Raw genomic sequence first — 26,000 nt, forward strand, 5'->3', positions numbered from 1 at the left:
TCCGATATTTTTTTTTTAAAGTTGCCAGCTTGGACATATTCCTTTAGCTTGCAGAGAATGGGTCCCTGCGAATGGATATCCCTGCATAGGGGAGCACAGTGGCACAGTGGTTAGCACCACTGCCTCACAGCACCAGGGACCTGGGTTCGATTCCCAGCTTGGGTCACTGTCTGTGCGGAGTCTGCATGTTCTCCCCGTGTCTGCGTGGGTTTCCTCCAGGTGCTCTGGTTTCCTCCCACAGTCTGAAAGACATGCTGGTTGGGTGCATTGACCTGAACAGGCGCCGGACTGTGGTGACTAAGGGAATTTCACAGTAACTTCATTGCAGTGTTAATGTAAGCCTTACCTGTGACGAATAAATAAACTTTATTTTTATATGTTGCTTCTAACAAGTGTAAATGACTTATGAGCTCAACAGATTATCTTAAATTGGTTGTTAGGGTAGCTATTTGCTATTTACAAAATGCTGGCATGTTCATGAGGGAAGCAACTGGTGCTGCAACTTCAGCTAGAATTGTCACCAAAGCATAAAGAGCAATACAGGTGTGGTATGAAACAAAAGGGTGAGTCTTCTGGTTTTTGGAGCACCTATCAGAGACTTGGTTTTAATGACCATTGAGGTAAAGAATGATTGAAAACTGTGTCCATCTTCTGTGGGCTATTACATCACAACAGCAAATCCATGACATTACTGTAAATTACTGCTTTCCAGTATATTTTACATATGTTTTCAGACTGGGGCCATGACTGAGAGTTGTACTGGTTTCCAACATTTCCCACCTCGCCCGCATCCTTCTCAAGCCAACCATTCTGTGATGGAAAAGAAAAGTAAATACTCAAGATATGATTTTAAGTTAATAGATATCAGACTGCAGACCACAGAAACTAAGGCCCCTTCCACAATGCGTGATGGATGACAGATTACTTTGGTCTTTGGGGATGTAATTCCCCTTTTTGGTTTGTAACTGAAATGTTCAATTCAGCAGGGTTCATATAATTAAACACTAATGTTCAGATCTGCCGTATATATATTGCTTCAACTTTAGGGATATCGATTACTTCAGTAGGAAAACCCTGCACCTCAACTAACATCACTAAAAAAATCCTTACAATCCCTACAGTGCAGAAGGAGGCCATTCAGCCCATCTCCAAAAGAGCATCTTAACCAGGCCCAGCCTCCCGCCTTGGAACCTAGTGTATTTACCATGTCTAATCCACCAACCTACTCATCTTTGGATACTAAGGGGCAATTTACCATGGCCAATCCACCTAACCTATACACCTTTGGATACTAAAGGGCAATTTAGCATGGCCAATCTATCGAACCTGCACATCTTTGGACTGTGGGAGGAAACGCAGACAAGGGGAGAACATGCAAACTTTATGCAGAGGTCACTCAAGACCAGAATTGAACCCGGGTCCCTGGCGCTGTGAGGCAGCAGTGCTAACCACTGTGTCGCCCCTTAAATGATCTGGTCAGCTTTCTCATTGTTGTTTGGCTGATGCGTTTCCCAACTTGCAACATACTAACATTAGAAATTGGAGGTAGAGTAGGCCATTTGACCCACCATTCAATAAGGTCATGGCTAATCTTTTAGCTCATCTGCACATTCTTCCACTAACTGTACAGGACCTTGGTGAGACCACATTTGGAATATTGTGTGCAGTTCTGGTCACCTCACTATAAGAAGGATGTGGAAGCGCTGGAAAGAGTGCAGAGGAGATTTACCAGGATGCTGCCTGGTTTGGAGGGTAGGTCTTATGAGGAAAGGTTGAGGAAGCTAGGGCTGTTCTCTCTGGAGCGGAGGAGGCTGAGGGGAGACTTAATAGAGGTTTATAAAATGATGAAGGGGATAGATAGAGTGAACGTTCAAAGACTATTTCCTCGGGTGGATGGAGCTATTACAAGGGGGCATAACTATAGGGTTCATGGTGGGAGATACGGGAAGGATATCAGAGGTAGGTTCTTTATACGCAGAGAGTGGTTGGGGTGTGGAATGGACTGCCTGCAGTGATAGTGGAGTCAGACACTTTAGGAACATTTAAGTGGTTATTGGATAGGCACATGGAGCACACCAGGATGATAGCGAGTGGGATAGCTTGATCTTGGTTTCAGATAAAGCTCGGCACAACATCATGGGCCGAAGGGCTTGTTCTGTGCTGTTCTGTTCTATGTTCTATGTTCTATCTAAATATTTGGTAATTCCCTGAGTATAAGAAAGCCTAAAGACTTGAATATATTAATTGAATCATAGAATCCTACAATGCAGAAGGAGGCCATTTGGCCCATTGGGTTTGCACCAACCACAATCCCATCCAGGCTCTATCCCCACAACCCATGCATTTACCCTGACACTAAGGGCAATTTAGCATGGCCAATCCATTTTTAGACTGTGGGTGGAAACCGGAGCACCCGGCGGAAACCCACGCAGTCATGGGGAAAATGTGCAAACTGCACACAGGCAGTGACCCAAACTGGGAATTGAACCTGGGTCCCTGGTGAGACAGCAGTGCTAACCACTGTGCCATCGTGCCGACTGAGCATCTGTAGCTCCCTGGGATAGAGAATTCCAAAGATTCACAACTCTGAGTGAAGAAATATCTCCTCATCTCATTCCCAAATAACTGAACCCTTAATTTGAGACTGTGACCCTGTGTTCTAGATTCTAAAGACAGGGGAAATATTTTCTCAGCATCTATCCTGTCAAGACCTTTAAGTGTCTACTCTTAAAGAGAGGCTAACATACATACCATTTGCCTTCTTTATTGCCTGATGTACTTGCATCTACTACCTTCAACATTCACTCTCTTCAGCACTGACATACATTGACAGCCGTGTGTAGCATCTACAAGATGCAGTGCACCAACTCACCAAGGTTCCTTCAACGAACACCTTTCAAACCCCTGATCTCTACCTCTTAGAAAGAAACGGGCAGCAGATGCATTGGAATAGCACCACCTTCAAGTTCCCTTCCAAGCCAAGGACCATCATGCATTGGAACTATCTTGGTGTTCCTGCACTATCATTGAGTGAAATGCTGGCATTCCCTTCCTAACAGCACTGTGGCTGTTCATACAGCGCATGGACTACAGCGGTTCAAGAGGGTGGCTCAATACTTCCTTATCAAGGGCAATATAGTTTGGGTAATATTTGCGACACCCAGATCCCGTGAACCAATAAATAAATACTTGTATTTGAGGCAGTTCAGAGAAGATTCACTAGGCTGATTTCTGGGATGAAGCGGGTGTTGAAGGAAGATTGAATAGATTGGTCTTATACTCATTGGTGTTTAGAAGTTGATTTTGTTGAAACATCTGAAGGGCCTTAATAGGAGAGGACGTTTCCCCTCATGGAGGAATCTGGAACCAGGGGACAAAGTTTAAAATAAGGGGTAGAATCATAGAATCCGACAGTGCAGAAAGAGGCCATTCGGCCCAGCGAGTCTGCACCAACCACAATTCCACCCAGGCCCTATCCCCATATCCCTACATATTTACCCACTAATCCCTCTAACCTATGCATGCTGGGACACTAAGGGGCAATTTTAGAATGGCCAATCAACCGAGTCCACACATCTTTGGACTGTGGGAAGAAATTGGAGCACCTGGAGGAAACCCACGCAGACACAGGGAGAATGTGCAAACTCCACACAGACAGTGATCCCGAGCCGAGATTCAAACCCAGGTCCCTGGAGCTGTGAAGCAGCAGTGCTAACCACTGTGCTACCGTGCCGCCCCTCTGGGTCTCTGATATTAAAATGGAAATATGGAGGATTTTTTTCTGTCTGGAGGTTTGGTAGTGTTTGGAATTCCCTTCCCAAAGAGCAGTGAATATATTCAAAGCTGAATTAGACAGATTTTTGATTGACAAGAGTTGAGGGTTATGGGAGCAGGCAAGAAAGTGCAGTTAAGACCACAATCAGATCAGTCATTATCTCATTGAATGGCAGGAGTAGGCTTGAAGGGCTGAATGGCCTCCTCCTGTTCCTATTTCTTGTGCTCTTATGTTACTCACACAGAGTTGGCTTGATGAGAACAAGGTGGCGATATCACATTATTAAATCATCCTCTCTCTTACAGGATCTTGTAAATATCAACCAGACTGTCCTTAAAGAAAACACTTATCCAAGAACTTCTCTGTATCACTAATCTGTTTTGTGATTCTGTTAATTCTCCCAGCAGTTTACAGAATACCATTATCATTTTAATAGGATGTGGGGAACTGGTGCCAGTTCTGAGTTATGGGAAATGATGACCTTGTGTTTGCTTGCTTGTCAATTTTAACACTTGCAGCTGAAACTGTTCATTATAAGATTCTATAGGTGGGACAGTGGTTAGCACTGCTGCCTCACAGCTCCAGGAATCTGGTTTTGATTTTCGGCTTAGGTCACTGTCTATGTGGAGTTTGCACGTTCTCTTCGTGTCTGTGTGGGTTTCCTCTGGGTGCTCCGGTTTCCTCCTACAGTCCAAAGATGTACAGGTTAGGTTGATTGGCCATGCTAAATTGCCCCTTAGTGTCTCGGGATGTGTAGGTTAGAGAGATTAGTGGGGTAAATGTGTGGGGTTGTGGGGATAGGGCCTGGGGTGGGATTGTTGTCAGTGTAGACTCAATGAGCCGAATGGCCTCCTTCTGCACTGTAGGGTTTCTATGATAAGAACAATATATATAGAAATGAACAGAGACTGCAGAGAGGGGGAGGGGGCAGGAGTGGGCAAGGAAGGGGTTCGGTCGGCATCTGTACACAAATTGTTGAAGGTGGCAGTTGTGGTTAACCAGAAACACGTGATTCTTGGCTTCAGAAATAGAGGCAGAGAGTACAAAAGCAAAGCATCTTTAATCAATCATTATTTTTTATTCTCACATGTATTAGTATACAGTGAAAAGTATTGTTTCTTGCCCACTATACAGACAAAGCATATTGTACATAGTGAAGGGAAGGAGAGAGTGCAGAATGTAGTGTTACAGTCATAGCTAGAGAAAGATCAACTTAATGAGAGGTAGTTCCATTCAAAAGTCTGATGGCAGCAGGGAAGAAGCTGTTCTTGAGTCGGTTGGTACGTGATTTAAGACTTTTGTATCTTTATCCCGACAGAAGAAGGTGGAAGAGAGAATGTCTGGGGTGCGTGGGGTCCTTAATTATTCTGGCTGCTTTTCCAGGCAGCAGGAAGTGTAGACAGAGTCAATGGATGGGAGGCTCGTTTGAGTGATGGACTCGAAAATGGACTCTATTATAAAACTCTGCTTCAACTTCAGTTGAGGTATTGTACCCAGTTCTGTGCACCGCCCTTCAGGTAGGATGTGAAGGCTTATGAGAAGAAAATATTCACAAGAATTGTTTGGGAGATGAAGGATTTCAGTTACATGGAGAGATTGGAGAAGCTGGGATTGTTCTCTTTGGGGGAAGAGAAGGTTGACAGGAGACTTGATAGAGCATAGATGGCATGGCACTCCATCATACGGGTCCACCTGCCTGTATTCAGCCCGTGGTGATCCTTAGAGCATTTGGTGGGGTCTGGACAAAGCAGACTGGGAGAAACTGTTTTCATTGGTGGGACGGTAAAGAACCAGAGGTCGCCTGTTTAAGGTGGTTGGTGAAAGAACCAATAGTGATGTGAGGGGAGACCTTTTTCTGCAGCAAATGGTTAGAATCTAGGTTGCACTGCTTTAAAAAGTGGAGGCGGATTTAAACATAGGGATGGATTATTCACTGAAGGCTGGCTCCCCCAGCATTAATTTTGGGGATGAACCTTTCTCCACTTGACTGGTTTGTTCTGCTTTAATTGTATGGGCAACAGCCCCTAAATGAGTCTAAGGCCCTCCATCTCCAGGAGGAAGTCCCCCTTCATGTTCCAATTGGAAGCCAGCAGCTCTGCGCCACAGCAGGATGGGTGGACACTGCTGGTGTTGCAGGAGGTCCAAGAGGAAGAGGAAACATGGACATCCCAAACCCATGCATGGCCAAGCCTGGCCTGGGTCAGGTTGGTAGGAGCTGATGCAGAGGTGCCAGGGGTGTTGAAGTACATGTTGGACAGGGTGGGTGGGTGGGGATGTGTGAGGATGTACATAGGGAGGCAAAACTGTGGGGGAAGGGGAGTGCTCTCCGATTGGCATGGGATGGGAAGGAGACACATTATCCACCCTTTCGCTGACTGCAGGGTTAAACCTTCTGGGTTACACATTGGGCAGTGGTCTTTCCTGCCGTCTGTTAAATCGGAGAGTCAGCACTTAAGGGTCTCAATCGGGCCATGGATGAGTGGTCCACCCAACACCTTTTCTGCTGCTCATAAAGTTGTGACGGGGCATGCCGTAGATGGCCCTAATGTATGGGTCCACCTGCCTGTATCAGCCTGCAGTGGTCCATGAAATTCAGCCCATAGATTCCAAAGGAAATTGGTTAAGCACCTGAAGGGAGGAATTAGCAGGGCTATGGGGCAACGGGTGGGGGTTGTGGAGACTAGTTAAATTGTTCTTTGAGGCAGTTGGCATAGAAATGAGGGGCCAAATGGACGTTTTCCTCTGCTGTAATCATTTGCTGATTCCAGATGCTGGAATCATGTGATTGGCTCCCAAAATAGAATCAGTAGATGGTGGAGGGCAAATTATTAACAAATAGTTCTGTCCATGGGATCTTGAAGATGTTTGATCACAGATTTTGTTTAATCAAAGAATTAAAGGAGGAATGGAATGGAAAATGGCCATTGAACCCTCTCCTACAGGTTATCCACAGTCTGCCCTCATCATGGATTCTGTCTCAGCCAATTAATCCCTTGAAGGAACATTCATAAAGTCTCCTTGGTGCCTGAAGGTCATCAAGCAAAATGCCAGAGTAATTAACAATAATAAAAACAGAAAATGGTGAAAGTTCTCCACAAGTCTGGCAGCAGAGTTCATGTTTAAGGTCAATGAAGGACCTAATCGCTGGGTCAAAATCCTGGAACTCCTTCCCTAACAACACTGTGAGTGTACCTACACTACACAGACAATGGCGGTTCAAGAGGTCAGCTCACCACCACCTTCTCAAGGGCAATTGGAGATGGGCAACAAATGCTGGCCTTGTCACGTGAGGACATTTTAGGACAGATGACCTGAAGTTTGATTACGGAGCTAGGTTTTGAAGAGTAATTAAAGGTCAGAGTTCGGGAGGGAATTCCAGATCTTGGGGACTAGACAGCTGAAGGCACAGCTGCCAGTGACGGAGCATTTGTCGAGAATGAGGGAGAGGAGAGAATTGGAGAGAAAAGGTATCGGAGAGGGTTTTAAGAGTATGAAAATGAAGGAGGACTTTTCACAGAAATCTGGAATGCACTGGAGGTGGGAGCGAATTCAATCGCAAATTGAGAAGGAATTGAATAAATATTTAACAGGGAAAATTTTGCAGGATTATGGGAAAAGAGTGAGAAGTGGGCGGGACAGTGGGACTCATTGGATAACTCTGTTAAAGAGCTGGGACAGGCATGATGGGCAGAATGGCGTCTTTCTGTGTTGTATGACTCTATGACTAAAGTCTATACCTATCTCTCTAACAGCCCTCTAGGGCGGCACGGGGGCACAGTGATTAGCACTGCTGCCTCACAGTGCCAGGTACTTGGGTTCGATTCCCGGCTTGGGTCACTGTGTGGAGTCTGCACATTCTCCCCGTATCTGCATGGGTTTCCTCCGGGTGCTCTGGTTTCCTCCCACGGTCCAAAAGACATGCTGGTTAGGTGCATTGGCTGTGCTGAATTCTCCCTCAATGTACCTGAATGGGCACCGGAGTGTGGCAACTAGGGGATTTTCACAGTAAAAACTTCATCGCAGTGTTAATGTAAGCCTACTTGTGAATAATAAATAAACTTCGTACTTTGTACATCTAAACTATTCAAATGTGTTACTGCACATTCCCAATAATCTGTTCCTCACACAACATCAGAAAAATATCATCACATGTCTACTTACTTTCACAATAGGCGGTGACTGGACTCCACGTCTGATTGGTGTGACAAGTAATGACTGAGTTTCCATGTAGTTGATAACCTTTCTGGCACTGTATGGTGACCTTCTGATTTACATGGAAAACAGTGTCTGTAAGGACAGCAGCCTCTGGCATGTTGGGGGGAGCAGCACAATGTTTCGCTGTTTAAACAGAATGCATTGAAGTCATTTCAAACTGTTCCGTAATGTTTCAATTATTGTAATCAGCATATCAGCACAGATTTCTCATCAACTGTGTACCAGCTAAACTAGCATTGACTATGCTGCCTCACAGTGCCAGGGGACCGGGTTCGATTCCCGGTTTGGGTCACTGTCTGTGCGAAGTTTGCACCTTATCCCCATGTCTGCGTGGGTTTCCTCCGAGTGCTCCGGTTTCCTCCCACAGTCCGAAAGATACGCGGGTTAGGTGGATTGGCCATGCAAAATTGCCCCTTAGTGTCAGGGGGACTAGCTAGGGTAAATGCGTGGAGTTATGGGGATAGGGCCTGGATGGGATTAGAACAAAGAACAGTACAGCACAGAAAGAAGCCCTTCGGCCCTCCAAGCCTGCACCATTCACATTGTCCTTTCTAGACCGATTGTGGTCAGTGCAGACTCAATGGGTTGAATGGCCTTCTTCTGCACTGTAGGATTCTATGACCCTATCAAATTTATAAAACCCCCAAAATTAGGGACTAGATAGTCACTAATAAATCTAAGATGGACCTTAGAGAAACTTCTTTACCCAGAGAGTGGTTGGAATGTGGAACTTGCCATCACAGAGAGTGGCTAAGAGGAATAGTATGGATGTATCTAAGGAGAATCTGGATAAGTACATGAAGGAGAAAAGAATAGAATGATATTTTTCTCGGATGAGACGAATTAAGGTGGGAGGAAGCTCGTGTAGAGCATAAACATCAGCAAGGTCCAACTGGGCTGAATGGCCTTTTTCTGTACTGTGTCTTCTGAGTCATTATTAAAACTGAGGTTGAAAGAGAAATGGCTCTCTATATAACATTCAATATTCAAAGTCAACTACTTCATAACACTAATGGAGCGATTCCAGGAATAGACAGAAATGGAATCAAATGAGATTAATATTGATTTTCTGGCCGATGGACATTTATCAACGAACGATATATTGTGTAGCAAAGCAGAGCAAGTTCTATACTGAATCTTCACTGTGGATAACCCTTTCACATCAGGCCACAATCAATACCCAGAATAACAAAGCACCCTTTTTACGAGCAAGACTTTTTATCTGATATCAAAAATGCAATGTGATTTTTCTTGGTTGAACTCATTGTGTACTGTAGCCGAACTCGCTTTTTCCCCGAAGCAAAATACCACAGAAATCTGGTATAAAAGCAGGAAAATGTCAGATATGCGCAGAAGCTTAGGCATTGTCTGCAGAAAGAGTTACAGAGGCAACATTTCAGGTTTGATGAGCTTTCACCAGAGCCGGGAGGGAGATTTGGGGATGGGCTTACCAGGTTCTGGGCAGTGATTTATTTTCCACTTCTGAACAAAGGTCATGAACCCAAAACAGGAACACAGTTTGCTGGATGAGAATCCCATTGGACTGGGTGGAATGCTGGTTTTACACTTTATCCAATCACTTTCCACTGATCTGGGATTGTGCCGACGAAATGAATCCCTACAGTGCAGAAGGAGGCCATTTGGCCCACCGCACCTGCACCGACAACAGTCCCACCCAGGCCCTATGCCTGTAACCCCATATATTTACCCTGCTAATCCCTCTGATACTAATGGACAATTTACCAATCCACCTAACCCGCACATCTTTGGAGTCTGGGAGGAAACTGGAGCACCCGAAGGAAACCCATGCAGGCACGGGGAGAATGAGAAAAATCCACACAGATAGTAATCCAAGCCGGGAATCGAGCCTGGGTCCCTGGCACTGTGAGGCAGCAGTGTTAACCACTGTGCCACCGTGCCACCCCTAAAGAGTGTAGAAGCAAATTCAGCTGTAACTTTGACAACAGAGTATATTTGAAAAGGGAAAACTAATTGCAGGGCTGTGTGTTAGTTCCAATAACTGCATGTTGGGGAAGAATGAGTCTGAAGCTAGCCTCCTGTGCTTTAAAACAGGTTCATCTCCAAGACAGCAAAGTAAAATCAGAGGGCGGGATTTTCCAGCCACACTCACGCCAAAACTGGAAAATCCCACCCGAGGTCAATGGACCTTAGCATGGTCCACTCCTCACCCCCTACGATTCCCGTGGCGAGTGGAATGGGAAAATTCCCCTCCCCCACAGACTCATTCAGTTCCTCCCAGACACACAGGGCGGGACTCTCCAATCTTGTCTGTTCTCACCCCGCTGCCAGTGAGAACAGTGAATTTGGTGCTCAGCCAAAACCCCATTTACCGCAGCACTACCGGAAAATCACAGCCGCATTCGGAATCTGAGGTTTTTGGTGACGGAGTGAACTGGTTTATATAATCTTGCAATATCTTGTGCGGGCCCGATGGCAGCCATTTTCAGGCCTTGGTAAAGGGGGAACGGGCGCAACTTGATGGTAAAATCAGGCCCTGTGAGTGCATGAGGTGCTATTTGCAGCATGTTGAATGAAAGTTAAGGACAAGCAGGATATCACTGTGCTCACCTTTACACACGGGTACAGGCTGACTCCAGCTCCCATTGGCCATGCATTCAGCAGAAGATGTCCCTTCAACATCGTATCCTTCATCACAATGGAATTCGACTGTTTGACCAACCTCAAGGGTGCTGTAGCGAACTTGCCCATCAGGGGGTGAGGATGGTGCACTGCACAGCATCTCTGAGAACAAAGAAGAGGGATTTGACCTAGAATCTCATAGAATGTAAAGAGACCATTTGGCCCAACATGCCTATGCTTCATACAAACCTCCTCCCATTTTACTTCATTTCACTTTACCAGCATAACCTTCTATTTATTTTTCCCTCAGCTGTGGGTTAGTGGGTGGCGCTCCCATCTTCAAGTCCCACTCCAGGACCTGAGCACAAGAATCAAGATTGACATTCTGGTGCAGTTCTGAGAACATGCTGCACTGGTGGAGCTGCCATCTTTTCAGGTGGGATGTTAAAACTGGCCTCCCTGTCTGACTGTTCAGCTGGAATCAAAAGATCTCATGGCATTCTTCTGAGGAAAGTGTGATTCTTTGGGCAAACAACAGAAAAATGCTGGAAAATCTCAGCAGGTCAGACAGCATCTGAAGTAAAGTAAAGTTTATTTATTAGTCACAAGTAAGGCTTACATTAACACTGCAGTGAAATTACTGTGAAATTTTTGGCACCTGTTCGGGTCAATGCACCTAACCAGCACGTCTTTCAGAATGTGGGAGGAAACCCACGCAGACGTGGGGAGAACATACAAACTCCACACAGACAGTGAGCCAAGCCAGGAATTGAACCCATGTCCCTGGCGCTGTGAAGCAGCAGTGCTCGCCACTGTGCTACCGTGCCACCCACATGATGTCTACGGAATCTGTGGAGAGAGGGACAGAGCCAATGTTTCGAGTCTGGATGACCCTTCAACAGTGTTCACTGAAGGGTCATCTAGACTCGAAACGTTGGCTCTATTCTCTCCCCACAGATGTTGTCAGACTTGCTGAGATTTTCCAGCATTTTCTGTTTTTGTTTTAGGTCCAGCATCCGCACTATTTTGCTTTATTTTATTCCTTGGGCCCTAGTCAGTATTTCTACCTCAATCACCATCCACAGGAAACAGATTCTTTGGTCATTATCACATTGCTGATTGTGGAATCTTGCTGTATGCCATGTTTCCTACATTGTGACATGACTACACTTTAAAAATACTTCATTGACCGTAACACGCTTTGAGATGTCCGGTGGTTGTGAAAGGCACTATATAAACACATTTTTTTTCATGTACTCACCTAACTTTCCCCTCAAGTATATCCATTTTATATTCCACATTCTAACTACTCTCTGGGTTGAGAAGTTTCTCATAAATTCCTGATTGATTTTCTCAGTGACTATCTTGTGTTTATGACCCTTAATTCACCCAAAGTGGAAAATTGTAAACCATTGATCCCATTCGTCATGTTAAAGATCGCTTCTCGGCCTTTTGGCTAAGATCAAGTGTAGTATGGATTGGATGCTGCACTTGGTTGAGGTCATTAGGTTACATTGAAGCTTCATATGTTTCATATGAAGCAATTTTTAAAAGCGGCATCTCGGCCTTTTGGCTAAGATGCAAATGAGCTCGAGTGTTGGAGGAGGTGTTGCTTTGCTCCTCCAATCAGCTAGGCTCATGTAGATCAGGCCCAGGACAGGGCAATTTGGTCGCTTGCCCTGTCTTGTCAGCCTGGATCGGAAATGTCTCAACTTGTTGAGACTCTGAATTGGATTTGATTTGATTGAATTGGAAAAGCACAAAAAAAACGATCTCTATCAGGTCACCTCTCTTCTACATTAAAAAATAGAGCCCCCAGCCTATTGAGTCTTTCTTGATAGGTAAAACCTACTTCGGTTTAGTAATTGTTACCACTTACATGTAACGAGAGGGATGATTTGAAATGAACACGTAACATGTTAAAATGTAACAGACCAAGTGAATTTGATTACTGATTCGCATCAAATTTCTGAGTCCTTTTAAAAGTCGTTTATCTGTGGTTTCAGTTTTTATTTGGAATGGTCTTTGAAGCTTTATCATAGAATCCCTACAGTGCAGAAGGAGGCCATTCAGCCCATCGAGACTGCACCGACAGCAATCCCCCCTATCCCCGTAACGCCACATATTTACCCTGCTAATCCCCCTGAAACTAGGGTCAATTTAGCATGGCCAATCAACCTAGCTCGCAGATCGTTGGATAAAAGCAAATTACTGCAGATGCTGGAATCTGAAACCAATAGAGAAATTGCTGGAAAATCTCAGCAGGTCCAGCAGCATCTCTAAGGAGAGAAAAGAGCTGACGTTTCAAGTCCAGATGACCCTTTGATAAAGGGTCAGCTTTTTTCTCTCCTTACAGATGCTGCCAGACCTGCTGAGATTTTCCAGCAATTTCTCTTTTGGCCACACATCTTTGGACTGTGGGAGGAAACCGGAGCACCCGGAGGAAACCCACGCAGACATGGGGAGAACGTGCAAACCCCACATAGACAGTGACCCAAGCTGGGATTCGAACCCGGGTCCCTGGCTCTGTGAGGCAGCAGTGCTAACCCACTGTGCCACCGTGCCGCCCAAAAAGCTATCATCATAGCTTGTGAGGTTGCACAGGAACATGTATGAAACTGCTGGACCTGCAAGTATTTCAGAGCTTCCGTCAGTTTAGAAAGTTGTCTTATATATTGTATCATATTCCAGTGTGACATGTAGCAAAGTAAAACAAAGCATTGCCACACTTCAATTTGCATGGAGCAATACTTGTGTTCTGCTCACCATTCCATAGTACGGGTCCAGTGTGCCAACAGCTAAAAGAAACTTTGTTGGAACTGAATACATGTGTATGATATACAATCATAGAATGGTCACAACACAAAAGGAAGTCATTTGGTCCATCATGTCTGAACCTGCTCTCTGTAAAAATAATTCTCCTGCCCCCACTCTGTTGCCCTTTCCTCACTGCTTTGCAATCATTTTCTCTTCGGATAATTATTCAATTCTCTTTTGAAAACCACAATTGCGTTAGTTTCCACCGCACTCTCTGGGAGTGTATTCCAGACCCTAACTACTTGTTAAGGTACCAGATCAGAAACCCCAAGCTATATTATGAAGTCAGACTGGACCCAACAATTTTCTATTTTGGCATTAGTGTGAGAATATAGTGGTGGGGGGCGAGGGGGGGTGGGTTTCTCCCATCCCGCTGCACTGCTTTTTTAGCACAGCGGGCCGGAAGACTCCAGTGCTAGCCAATTCGCGAGATTCGCACTGGGCGCATAGGCTGGAAATCGGTGCAGAGCTGAATAAGCAATGCAGGCCCTTATTTAAATGCTATTTAAATCCCACTAGCGGGCCTAGGACTGAAATCTCCGGGCCTGCTAGCCTCTCTGCCCCAGCTAGTAGTATTTCACTCCAGCGGGGTTCACAATAGAACATAGAACATTACAGCACAGTACAGGCCCTTTGGCCCTCGATGTTGCGCCGACCATTGAAACCAATCTAAAGCCCCTCTAATCTACACTATTCTAATATCATCCATTTGTTTATCCAATAACCATTTGAATGCTCTTAATGTTGACAAATAGCGTCCCACTAATGGGGAGCTGGTGGGCCAACCCCGCTGGAATGAAGGGGGGGGGCAACTGAGACCCCCCTGAGGGTTGGGGTTGGTGCCCCCTGGGCATTGCCACTTTGGCAGTGCCACCCTGGGCCCCCTTGCACTGCCCAAGGGAAAAGTGCCAATTCCCAGGGGCATCTTAGCACTGCCCATTGAGCATTGGGTAGTGCCAAGGGGGTGGGGCCTCTGGGAGGGTGGGGGGCGATCGGTGGGGATGAGGGGATCCCGCCTGCTGGAGGGGCCAGGACTACTGTGGGGGGGGGGGGGGGGGGGGATCAGAATCGGGGGTTGATCGGGAGATTGAGGCTGTGGAGGAGGTCGGGGGGTTGATCGAGGTGGGCTGGTGGAGGGGGCGCGGGGGGAGCAAGACTGGCCCGGGCATGCTTGGGAGGCCGGCTGACAGGGGCCACTGTACATGCGCCAATCTCACGCTGACAGATTGGCGCATGCGCAGTGGCCCCGCTCAGCGCTATGCTGCCGGCTTCTTCTGCAGACACACAAAAGCCCACTGCTTTTCAACGGTATTCACACTAGTGCACTCTGCGGTGCACATAGTGTGGGAGATTCTTTTTAAAATTCCCACTGAAAAAAAGTGATTTACTCCAGTTTTTAAGTGAATTCGACTCTTAGAATTTTGGGGGGAGAATCGCCCCCATGATGTTTCACTCCAGGTGTGATTCTACTGTCACTTTATCAAAACAAATTTTATTTAACAACACAGTTTACCTATAATGAAAGAATTAGCTTAACATTTAACAATTGACTAATAGTTAAACATGAAATTCTTAACTGCTCACCTATCCCTATGAGTTCCAATGCAAGCAATGTTCCTCTTATAGACTTAAACCCCCTCTTTAAAATTAGTCAGCAAAACACAAGTACACTTGCTTGTCTCAGGTTAACAGTCCTAGAGCTTCCAGAAAACCTCTGGAGAGAGAGAGCGAGACGCCTGTTTTCTTCTGGCAGCCCAAGCAGCAACTTCTTGTAATTTTTAAAAATTAAAGCTAAAACAGTATGTCTTCCCTGCAAGTTTATCTCATCCTATTAAGCACATGACTCTGTCTCTGTTGAATCAAAACTCTGCACTGAAACCCCTAGGGAGACCCAAATAAATGCAAATGCTTAAATGCTTAGTTTAAAACAAACACTCCAGGGCTAATCTGAGAACTTATTCTTGCTGCCAGCACCAAATTTAAAGGTTTTGCTAGACAAATTGGCACCCTGCGAAATAGACCTGAATTCTAAACATACCCCTTATAAGAAACATGATAAATATATATTTCTTAAAGGCACAGCATCATCACACATTTGCAACATCTAACCAATTCATTCCCCTTAAATCAGTGTCTTCTGGTTCTTTGTCTCTTCACCAATGGGAACAGATTCTTCCTGTCTACTCTACCTATACTCCCTTATGATTTTGAACACCTCTCTCAATTATCTCCACATAGAACAACAACAAATGGAGTGTTCTTTATGAGTCTTATATATCTCAAACTTTGGATGCTAATGATACCTCCTTGTAAGACACTCTGATCCCCAAAGCAATGTTCTTGCTATCATTTCATTGTACATTGAGTATACCAGGATGGTCAGAGAATGGATCAGGAGCTGAGGTTTCACAATATTGGCAGTGGAACTTCTGCTTGTCCCAAGTCTGACCAATGGTGCAAGAGAGGATGGGTTGAGATGTCCCACTCATCATTGGAAATTCCCACATCCCCAGCTTTTGTTGAGGACCAGGCCAATGATCGGTGCAGCCATATCTGGCAATACCGGCCGGGTCAGGGAGAATATGGGGTCCAAGCCATAATCTCAGGCTGGTCCCCTTACATAGAGAGCCGGGGGGGAAAAGTTAAGAAATGTGTATGGGAAAGGTCCCCAATATTCCCCAACCTGCCTCCACTAAACCCTCCAGCCTGGCTGAAGACAGAGGAACCAGCCAATGAATGCATTTCCCCTGACCTCCATGAGCTGGGGCAACAAGTGGAAGTTTGTGGTGAATGCGGGGGTCTCTGTATGTCATGTATGTCTCATCAACAAGCCCTTTGGGGAAATCATGTGATGTAGAATAACTTCAGTATTTCCTTAATTTGTAAAAAATATAGACTGGGAAAATGTCCAAATTGAAGAATTTCCAGTCAATATTTTTCCTTAGAGTTAGGAAAAATGAAGCAATAGTGAACCTATTGTGCTCTTCTCAATATAACAGATTTGGAAATTGAATGCAGCAACCCGTGAGCATGACATCAGTCAAAAGATATCCACCCTATGTTCTGGAAGTTATTCCGTCAATCTTCTTATATCTCATCTAAAAGTTCAGAATCTTTAAAGTTATAAACTGGCGTCATGTCATGTGCGATTCCTTTAATATTTCCAATCACTGTCGGCAAGAGCAACTTCAAATGAAGCAGAAAAACAATGTAAAATATCAGTTCCAGGCATAGTGAGGAAGTTGCACCAGGGAAAAAACAAACCACACACTGTCTGAGGCAACCCGAAAGAAGAAGGAAGGCAATCAAGGGCGGACTGAGCATCCACGGTTTTGCATTGCAAAAGTTCAGAATTGTTCACATCAACAAGGGGGATTTTCAGTTCCTGCATCCCTTGGCATGGATTTTGCAATATGCAATGCCAATGTAAGGGTGACGCATTGTGATTCAATTGCTTTCTCGGAAGACTTCAGCTTCACGGTTGGTTAGAAATTCTTGATGATGTGATTGGATTTACTATCCCAGCTTTGCTTGGGAGCACGTGCCTCTACCCTGCTGGAATTGTTTTGCCAATGAGAGAGCCCAGATGCCCCCTTTCAAGCATCCCTCTGTTGGCCATCTTCTCCCTCCCCCCAATGTCACAAATAGGGCATTTCCCCTGGGGGGAAGCCATTGGAGACAGGAATGGGACTGGAGCAAAAACAATAAAACAAATTGGATTCAAACAAAGGATCGTAAAGATGTACAGTTATGGTGATGTGGCCCCTTCAAGGGGGGGGTGACACCTGAGGGCTGTGTGATCGGGCCAGGCCCTATGGAGAGGTTGTGTGAGAAACAGAGCCAGTCGGGAGCGAGGGCATGTGTCCTGGGACAGGGAGGAACCTCAGTTGGAGTCAGGGAGGAGAAGAAGAGTAGACTTGTTTTTATGTTCTGCCAGACCCTTATCTTGTGTATATATATTATATTAGTAATAAACCATTCCTTGTTGAAGCCACAAAGCCACAAACCTTCAAGTTTACTACAACAGTGAGAAAAAAATAGTATTTTATTTAACATTATTACTCTTTAAATGAGGTTCCATTTATTCAGTAGTATTAATATATGTACCTGGGAATAGTGGGGTGGATGATTTACATGCTGCATTTATGAATGGGTATTCACACGGGAAAGCAGAAAAACAAAATGTGTGGGATTTTCCCACCAATTAAGTTAATAGCTAAGTGGATTCCAGTATATTTTAGGCTGTTGCTTCCTGTGCGATGTATCCTGAATTCTGGATAAATGTGCGATGCACAAAAGTTATCCCTATCAGAAAAATCATTTTTAGCAGTTAACAATTGTACAAGTTCAGAAAGGTATTCAGTCCTCATTATTTCATTTTTAAAAATTATTTCACTGGATGTAGATGTCACTGGTAAGATCAGCATTTGTTGCCCATCCCTATTTGCCCTTGAACTGAGTAGCTTGTGAGGTCATTGTGAGAGGAGCACGGTGCACAGTGGGATGGGGGGGGAGGGGAGTTGGGGGGCATTGTATAGTTACCCAAGAGGTATACTAGGATCTTTCTGTCAAACATGTCCTGGCTAACTATCCGGGTAAGCGAATTGGAGCCGGCCAAAGTGGTTAGCACTGCTGCCTCACAGCACCAAGGACCCAGGTTCGATTCCAGCCATGGATAACTCACTGTCTGTGTGGAGTTTGCACATTCTCCCCGGTTTCCTCTGGGTGCTCCGGTTTCCCCCCACACTCCAAAGATGTACGGGTTAGGTGGTTTGACCATGCTAAATTGCCCCTTAGTGTCAGGGGAATTAGCAGGGAATACGTGGAGTCATGGGGATAGGTTCTGGGCGGGATTTATGTCGGTGCAGGCTCAATGGGCCGAATGGCCTCCATCTGCACTGCAGGGATTCTATGATTTAGAAGGCTAGGGATCTGGAGTCACATGTTGGCCAGACAGGATAAGGACGGCAGATTTCCCTCCTCAAGGACATTAGTGAACCAGATGGGTTTTTACAACATTGATGTTCTAATTACTGAGACTTGCTTTTAATTCAGCACCGGAAACCCCCAACCTCGCCCACGGCTGGGATTCTCTGGTCCCGCTGCAGTGAATGGAGTTTCGGCTGAGCGCCAAATTCTCCGTTCTCACTGGCAGTGGGACAAGAACGGACGAGGTCAGAGAATCCAGTCTCAGAGTTGTTTAATGGTTAATTAAATTTAAATTCCACCACCTGCTGTGATGCATTTTGAACCCATGTCCCCAGAGCCTTGGCCTTTAGATCACAGTCTAAGAATAAGGGGTAAGCCATTCAGGACCGAGATGAGGAAGAACGTCTTCACTCAGAGAGTTGTGAACCTGTGGAACTCTCTACACAGAAAGCTGTTGGGGCCAATTCATTAGATGTGACACAGTGGTTAGCACTGCTGCCCCACAGCGTCAGGGACCTGGGTTTGATTCTGGCCTTGGATGACTCTCTGTGTGGAGTTTGCATGTTCTTCCCATGTCTGCATGGTTTTCCTCCAGGTGCTCTGGTTTCCTCCCACACTCCCAAGATGTGCAGGTTAGGTGGATTGGCCATGCTTAATTGCTCCTTAGGCTAAGTGCTGGGCAGACTGGAAACTGGGAGAGTTTCAGATCCATCTTTGAATGTGTTTTTAGGCTCCCCCATATGCGCTCTGCCTGCAAAATTCTGAGCGGGCCTATTGCTCGCTGCAGAAGCCTGTGGGCGGGATTAATGCGCCCAAAAGATTACAGAGGGACATGGAGCACATGTGCAGGCCTCTGATGCTGCACATGCGCATTAGCAGTAGCAGGGGTCTAACAGACAAAGAGAGAGCTGTCAGGCCCCTGCTAGTGCAGGCAGCCTGAAGCAGCTATCCCGCCCCCCCCTGCAATTGCAGGGGCCTGCAGCCCGAGCTATAGCCCTCGCTAACCCCCCCACTGCCCAGACCGATCGTGGACCTTCCTTTCCCCACCAATCACGAATCTGCTGCCCTCCCCCCACCAATTGCTACAGAGTGACAGCGGACCCCTTCTCCTTCCCTCCCCCCACCGATTGCTACAGAGTGACAGTGGGTCCCCTCCCCACATTAGCCCCATCCTCCCACTGGCTCCTCCCTCACTGGCCTTGTCCCCCCCCCCACTGTCCCCACCGCCCCCCCCCCCCCCCCCCCCCAACTAGCTCTTCCCTCCATTAGCCCTGCCCCCTGGCACTGTCTGGTGGGCATTGCCCAGGTGCCAGGGTAGCACTGCCAGTCTGGTACTGCCCAAGGGGCACCTTCCCTTGCCCTCAGCCTCCCAGGGGGGCCTCAATGGCCTCTAGTTCCGCCGGTGAGGCCAAGTCGATTGCTCTCTGTTCATGGGGAGCATGTCTATTCCACGCTGGCGAGAATCTTTCCCGGTGAGGTCATAAAGGAGGGGCGAGCCTGGACGATTGAGCGCCGGGCTCGCTAATAACATGTAAATGCTTCTTTAAATAAATTTAAATACATTAACCTGCCTCTTGCCCATTTCAGGCGAGAGGCTGACTGCGCTGCGAATCTATTGCTGGTAAAATGGCGCCGGTCGCAAAAACCAGCGCCAATCGCACTAATCGCTTTATGACTTCATCGTGCCTGAAAATGTGTGCAATGCAATGGTAAAATTGCCCCCTTAGTGTCCAAAGATCTGCAGGTTAGGGGGATTAGTGGGGTAAATACCTGGGGTTAAGGGAATGGAGCAGGGGTAGGCCTGGGTAAGATACTCTGTCAGGGAGTTGGGCTGAGTCACCTCCTTCTGCACTGTGGGGATTTAATGATTCTGTGAATGCAGTGACATTACGACACCACCATCTCCCAACTACTCATCACTGCTGTGACCAATTTAATTTGACTATTTCACCTCCTCTGAATCTGGGTACACATTCACAGATCAAGATGTTGTGAACTTTTACCAAAAACAGGAAATTCTGGAAAAGCCCAGCAGATTTTAGCAGCATCTGTGGAGAGGAAAAATAGAGTTAGTGTTTCGTGTCCAGTGTAACACTGCTTCAGAGCTGGAGTGAATCTTTGTTAGGCATCTAATCATGCACTGACTCACAGCTTTAAGTTGAGAGAGGCGGGACAGAGCTGGAAACAGTAGTCTGTTAAGTTTGTTTTTGAATGAAACATGTGTTTCAGTTCCCTAATTGCCTTTGAACTGAATGGCTTGCCAAACCGATTCACAGGGGAGTCCAGGGTCAACCAGATTATTGGGGGGGGGGGGGGGGGGGGGGAGGGGCAGTGGGGGGCATCATGTGGGCCACACCAGGTAAGCATGGCAGGTCTCCTTCCTTGAAGGGCATTAGTGAAGCAGATAGGATTTCACAAGAATGATTTTGTACTCAACCTTTAAGCCAGCTTTTTAAATTATTATTTTATTAATTCAACTAAAATTCCACCAATTCCTGTGGGGATTTGAACCCATGTCCCCTGAGCATTAGACTGAGGCTTGGGATTGCTTGTCCAATGATGTTACCGCAACGCTACACCACCACCTCCTTGCTGGGGTCCAACATGTTTGTTTGAGTTTGGCAACCCTGAAGTTGCCATGTGCAAAATAGAACAACACTGCTACATATTAGGTATTTTAGCTCAAGGGTAGGTAAGGAGGAGTTGTAGAATGTGAGTATGTTAATTACCCTCACAACGAGGAAGAGGTTGGCTCCACGTTCTGTTAGCGAGACAGGTGATGTTCTGGGACCCAATGAGACGGTACCCAAGGTTACAAACAAAGGTGATGTTACTCATGTACGAGTCTCCAGTTCCAATAGACACTGCATTATCCACCTCTGGGTGTGGCTCACATAGGATTCCTTAAATGAAAGTCAAAATCTTGCTCATTAGCAGGTTACACACATAAAGAAAGGAAGACTTCCATTTATATAGTACCTATTATGACTTCAGGATGTCCCATTGTGCTTTAAATGCAACGATGCACTTTTGAATTGTAGTCACTGTTGTTGCAGCTGGGTTGGGGATAATCAAGTCGTCAGGAGGGGTTGTCAGGTTGGAGGCTAGTCAGGACAGGTCAGGATAAGTCTAGGGAGTCTGGGGTAGTGAGGACTAATCAAGTCAGGTTGGAGGGATGGGGAGGAGGGGAGTTGGGGGGCATTGTATAGTTACCCAAGAGGTAGACTAGGATCTTTCCGTCAAACATGTCCTGGCTAACTATCCGGGCAAGTGAATTGGAACCGACCAAAGTCTCTGACTCTAACTCAGAGTTGGAGGCTTTCTCGAAGGGCACCAGGGAGTGGGAATTCAAACATCTTGGGCAATTCCTACAAAGTCACTGCACTGGGACCCCTGCAGGGGTCCTGAAGCACATCTTGGGGAGTAAGGTGTGGAGAGTATGTCTGGTCTCTGATGATCCAGATACAAGACAGGCAGATCTGGGCCGATATTATCTTCATATCCTCCTGAAATGTGGTGCCCAGAACTGGATGCAGTACTCCAGTTTCAACACAATTCGGGTGCGGTGCTCCAACTAATATGATACACAATTGTTACCATATTTTACTTTTGAAAGTAATTTTATCCCCGCTGGAATTTCTTGGGAACTAAATGATATTTTTTATTTGCTGTGCCAACTGTTCTGAATTGTGTAAGTATCTCCTGAATGATATATTGTATTCTCTGAGGATGAATAAGTTTCAACAGGTTTCTATTAGTTCCTGAAATGAAGTGTTACATTTTTTAACCTTTGAGAATGTCAACAATTTGTTTTAAAACCCATATCATAAAACAACTCTGGATTGCAAAATGAGGTACTATTCATCCTGCAACTAACGGTCAGCAGGGTGGCACAGTGGTTAGCACTGCTGCCTCACAGCACCAGGGACCCAGATTCAATTCCGGCCTCGGATCACTGTCTGTGTGGAGTTTGCACTTTCTTCCGTGTCTGCGTGGTCTTTTTCCGGGTGCTCCGGTTTCCTCCCACAGTCCAAAGATGTGTGGGTTAGGTTGATTGGCCATGCTAAATTGACCCTAGTGTCAGGAGGATTAGCAGGGTAAATTTGTGGGGTTATGGGAATAGGTCCTGGTGGGATGGTGGTCGGTACAGACTCGATGGGCTGAATGGTCTCCTTCTGTACTGAAGGGATTCTATGACCATCATGTCATGAGGGTTTTGCTTGAAGGCAGGTCCCTGGCTCAGTGCTTCATCCTGCGCTTTTTCTTGTCAGCGGAGGTTTGCCATTGCCTTCCTCTCTCAGGGACAGAGCAAGGGGACAGCTCTCAAAGTTTAACTCAGCCGGAATGGGAATTGAACCCGTGCTATTGGCATTACTCTGGACCACACACTAGCCATCTCAGATAATCAGCCCCAAATACAAATGATTCCCCTCTTAAATAAGTAACTGAGATCAATCAATTTGGGGTATTAGAGGCCCGGTGTGAGTGATGTTACCCATCAACTGGAGTCAGTCATTTTTATTTGTCCATTGCACACTGCAGTGAATTGCAAATTTATATATAACCTTCTGGAAGGAGGGGTGTTAATTAAATCTGCTAAAAAATGGGCCAATAATTCTCTAGAGGTGTTCCCCCCATGACAGAGTGCCTTCGCACCAAGGGTGGCACGGTGGCACAGTGGTTAGCACTGCTGCCTCAGCGCCAGGGACCCAGGTTCGATTCCTGGCTTGGGTCACGGTTTGTGCGGAGTTTGCACGTTCTCCCTGTGTCTGTGTGGGTTTCCCCCGGGTGCTCCGGTTTCCTCCCACACTCCAAAGATGTGCGGGTTAGGTGGATTGGCCGTGCTAAATTGCCCCTTAGTGTCAGGGGGATTAGCTAGGGTAAATGCGTGGGATTATGTGGATAGCGCCTGGATGGGATTGTGATTGGTGCAGGCTTGATGGGCCGGATGGCCTCCTTCTGCACTGCAGATTCTATGATTCTATGCAAGCGTGACGGAAAGCCCATTTACACTCGTGAGCACGTTTTCGCCACAGTCATAGTGAAAACGTAACAGGAACATAAGTTGGTCATGTGTCCCCTCGAGTCTGATCCACACATTCACCAAGACCATGGCGGATCTACCTCAACTCCACTTCCCTACCTTATCCCTAAATCTCTTGATTCCCTTAGTGTCCCCAAATCCACCCATCTCTGTCTTGAATGTGCTCAATAACTGAAAATCCACATCTCTCTGGGGGAGAGGGAAACAAAGATTCACAACACTCTGAGCGAAGAAATTATTCCTCATCTCAGTTCAAAATGGTTCACCCTTTAGCCTGAGACTCTAGAACCTCTAGTTCTAGACTCTCTGGCCCAGGAATACTGCCTCCCACCATCCAAATGCCAACGACAAATTTACAATTCACATCAGTCATTGATTGACAGAGTCCAGCTGTCAGTGTCACAATTTCTAGGTCAGTGAAGGATAGACGGCTAATATTTCGAATCTCTTGCTTCCTGTCCGAAATTACTTACTCCGACAGGATGCTTCTGTTCCATTCCACTGCCCGTTTTCTTGGCAGAATCTCTCCTCATCGCCCTGTAACAGAAATAAATAGCAGAAACTAGAAAATAAAGTAATGTGGAAGTGGCAACTTGTACTTCATTGAACCATCAGCAGAACCCAGTTTGACGTTCCAGTCAGATTGAGTGTGGCCATCCATTGGTGTATGTGATCACCTGGACTGCTTTGATCACCTGAGGGTTTGTCAGAGAGGAAATTTTCAGACCATCTTTCCCCTTACCTGGAATTCCTTCTCTACACCTCCCCTTGATCTTTCCCTCCTTTTAAAAGACTTCCTAAAATCTACTGAGCTTTTGGTCATCTACCCAAATATCTCATGTGATTCATAGAATCATAGAATCCCTACAGTGCAGAAGGAGGCCATTCGGCCCATTGAGCCTGCAGAGACAATAATCCCACCCAGGCCCTATCCCAGTAACCCCATGTATTTACCCTGCTAACCATGCTGACACTAAGGGGCAATTTGGCATGGCTATCAACCTAACGCGCGCATACTTGGAGTGTGGGAGGAAACTGGAGCACCTGGAGGAAACCCACATGGGGAGAACATGCAAATTCCACACAATCACCCAAGGCCAGAATTGAACCCGGGTCCCTGGCGCTGTGAGGCAGCAGTGCTAACCGCTGAGCCACTATGCCACCCGAGGTGTCAAATTTTGTTTGATCCCTGTAAAGTGTCTTGGGTCCTTTTATTATGTTAAATGCAAGTTATTGTTGTCATTCATCTTTTTCTTGCCCTTTCCTCTGCCACTCTCAGAAGATTTGTTGACTGGAGTGGGGGGGGGGGGGGGGGGGTGCGGGGCGGGGGGTGCGGTGGAGGTTAGGAGGGAATTGCGGAATTGAGGGGATGAAGTGTTTAGTCATAATACTCCCAACACTCCCATCCCCACATCACGGCATGAGGCAGATTAGATCAACCTCTGGCCTTTTGCTGCCTGTAAATTTTGTATCTCTTTGAAAAATATTCCACAAATGTGGAAAGTTGAGATTACTTTTGGCTATGAATTGTGAACTTGAATATTGCTAAAAAAGAGGGACAATGTAGTCAGAGATTTTGGTCTTATGTTCATCATGACAAACACAAAAATGCCAAATTTCAAATGATGACAATAATTCTCTCTGGTGGTATAAATTGTTGTGAACATTTGAAATTTGGCATTCTTGCATTTGTCCTGCCAAACAAAAAGCTTCAGTAACATGTCCACTTTTCAGCAATGTTCAGCTTTGAACAGCCAAATGCACTTTTTGTTGAAAGTGTAATCCATCTCCCTAATTGCCTGAGTTGGTTTTCACATTGAGTACCTGAACCATATAGAAAAATATTAAAACATTAGCAACCGCAGTGATGAGCAAGTATATCCAGTTCATAGTGGTGTCATGTAAAATAGCTAAAGTCTCAGGACTGAACCCAAATCTCTGCTCTGTCAGCTAATCTTAACCCAGGTGCAGGTACAAATGTTTTAGATGGCCTTAGCCACCTCTCAATCGGGAGAGGGTCAGTGGGGTGCCGGGGGATGGGGGTAGTGCAAAGATGGCCAAGATTGGCCCTCTTGATGGCTCTCCATCTACAGTTCTGAATATCTGAAAAAGAGGAAAGTGCAGGGGTGTGGGGAGAGGGTGGGGAGTGGCAGAATGTGGATTGCTCCTGTGGAGAGCCAACATGGACACGATGGGCCGAATGTGCTGCAACGATTCTCTGATTCGAAATGCCACAATAAGGCCCGTACCCATACCTGCCCTCTGAGCTACTCAAGGGAGTTACTTGCTACCACTGTTATTGCCAATTATCTTAAATCTGTGTTCTCTGGTCAAACAATGATGAGACAGAGTACAGCAATGAGATAGAGAATCTAGTGAACTGACGCGACGAGAATAATCTCTCCCTCAATGTCAACAAAACAAAGGAGATAGTCATCGACTTCAGGAAGTGTAGTGGAGGACATGCCCCTATCTACATCAACGGGGATGAAGTGGAAATAGTCGAGAGCCTCACGTTTCTAGGTGTCCAGATCACCAACAAGTTGTCCTGGTTCCCCCCATGCCAACGCTATAGTTAAGAAAGCCCACCAATGCCTCTACTTTCTCAGGAGGCTAAGG

At 46.1% G+C, this 26,000-nt stretch overlaps 1 protein-coding gene and 1 pseudogene across 1 annotated transcript in view; one reads left to right on the forward strand and one right to left on the reverse strand.

The window, feature by feature from the left end:
• svep1 (sushi, von Willebrand factor type A, EGF and pentraxin domain containing 1) overlaps positions 1–26,000 on the reverse strand; it is a 206,251-nt gene that overhangs the window by 30,852 nt on the left and 149,399 nt on the right. Inside the window, exons 41-44 of the mRNA XM_078215305.1 lie at positions 23,855–23,918; positions 21,067–21,240; positions 10,580–10,753; positions 7,937–8,113 (exon numbers count right to left, since the gene is read on the reverse strand). Of these exons, the coding sequence (XP_078071431.1) occupies positions 7,937–8,113; positions 10,580–10,753; positions 21,067–21,240; positions 23,855–23,918 (589 nt within the window). The remainder of the gene's footprint in view (positions 1–7,936; positions 8,114–10,579; positions 10,754–21,066; positions 21,241–23,854; positions 23,919–26,000) is intronic.
• LOC144495415 (U2 spliceosomal RNA) lies at positions 12,028–12,230 on the forward strand (annotated as a pseudogene).

This window comes from Mustelus asterias, chromosome 6 (assembly GCF_964213995.1).
Source record: "Mustelus asterias chromosome 6, sMusAst1.hap1.1, whole genome shotgun sequence".
Lineage (NCBI taxonomy): Eukaryota > Metazoa > Chordata > Chondrichthyes > Carcharhiniformes > Triakidae > Mustelus > Mustelus asterias.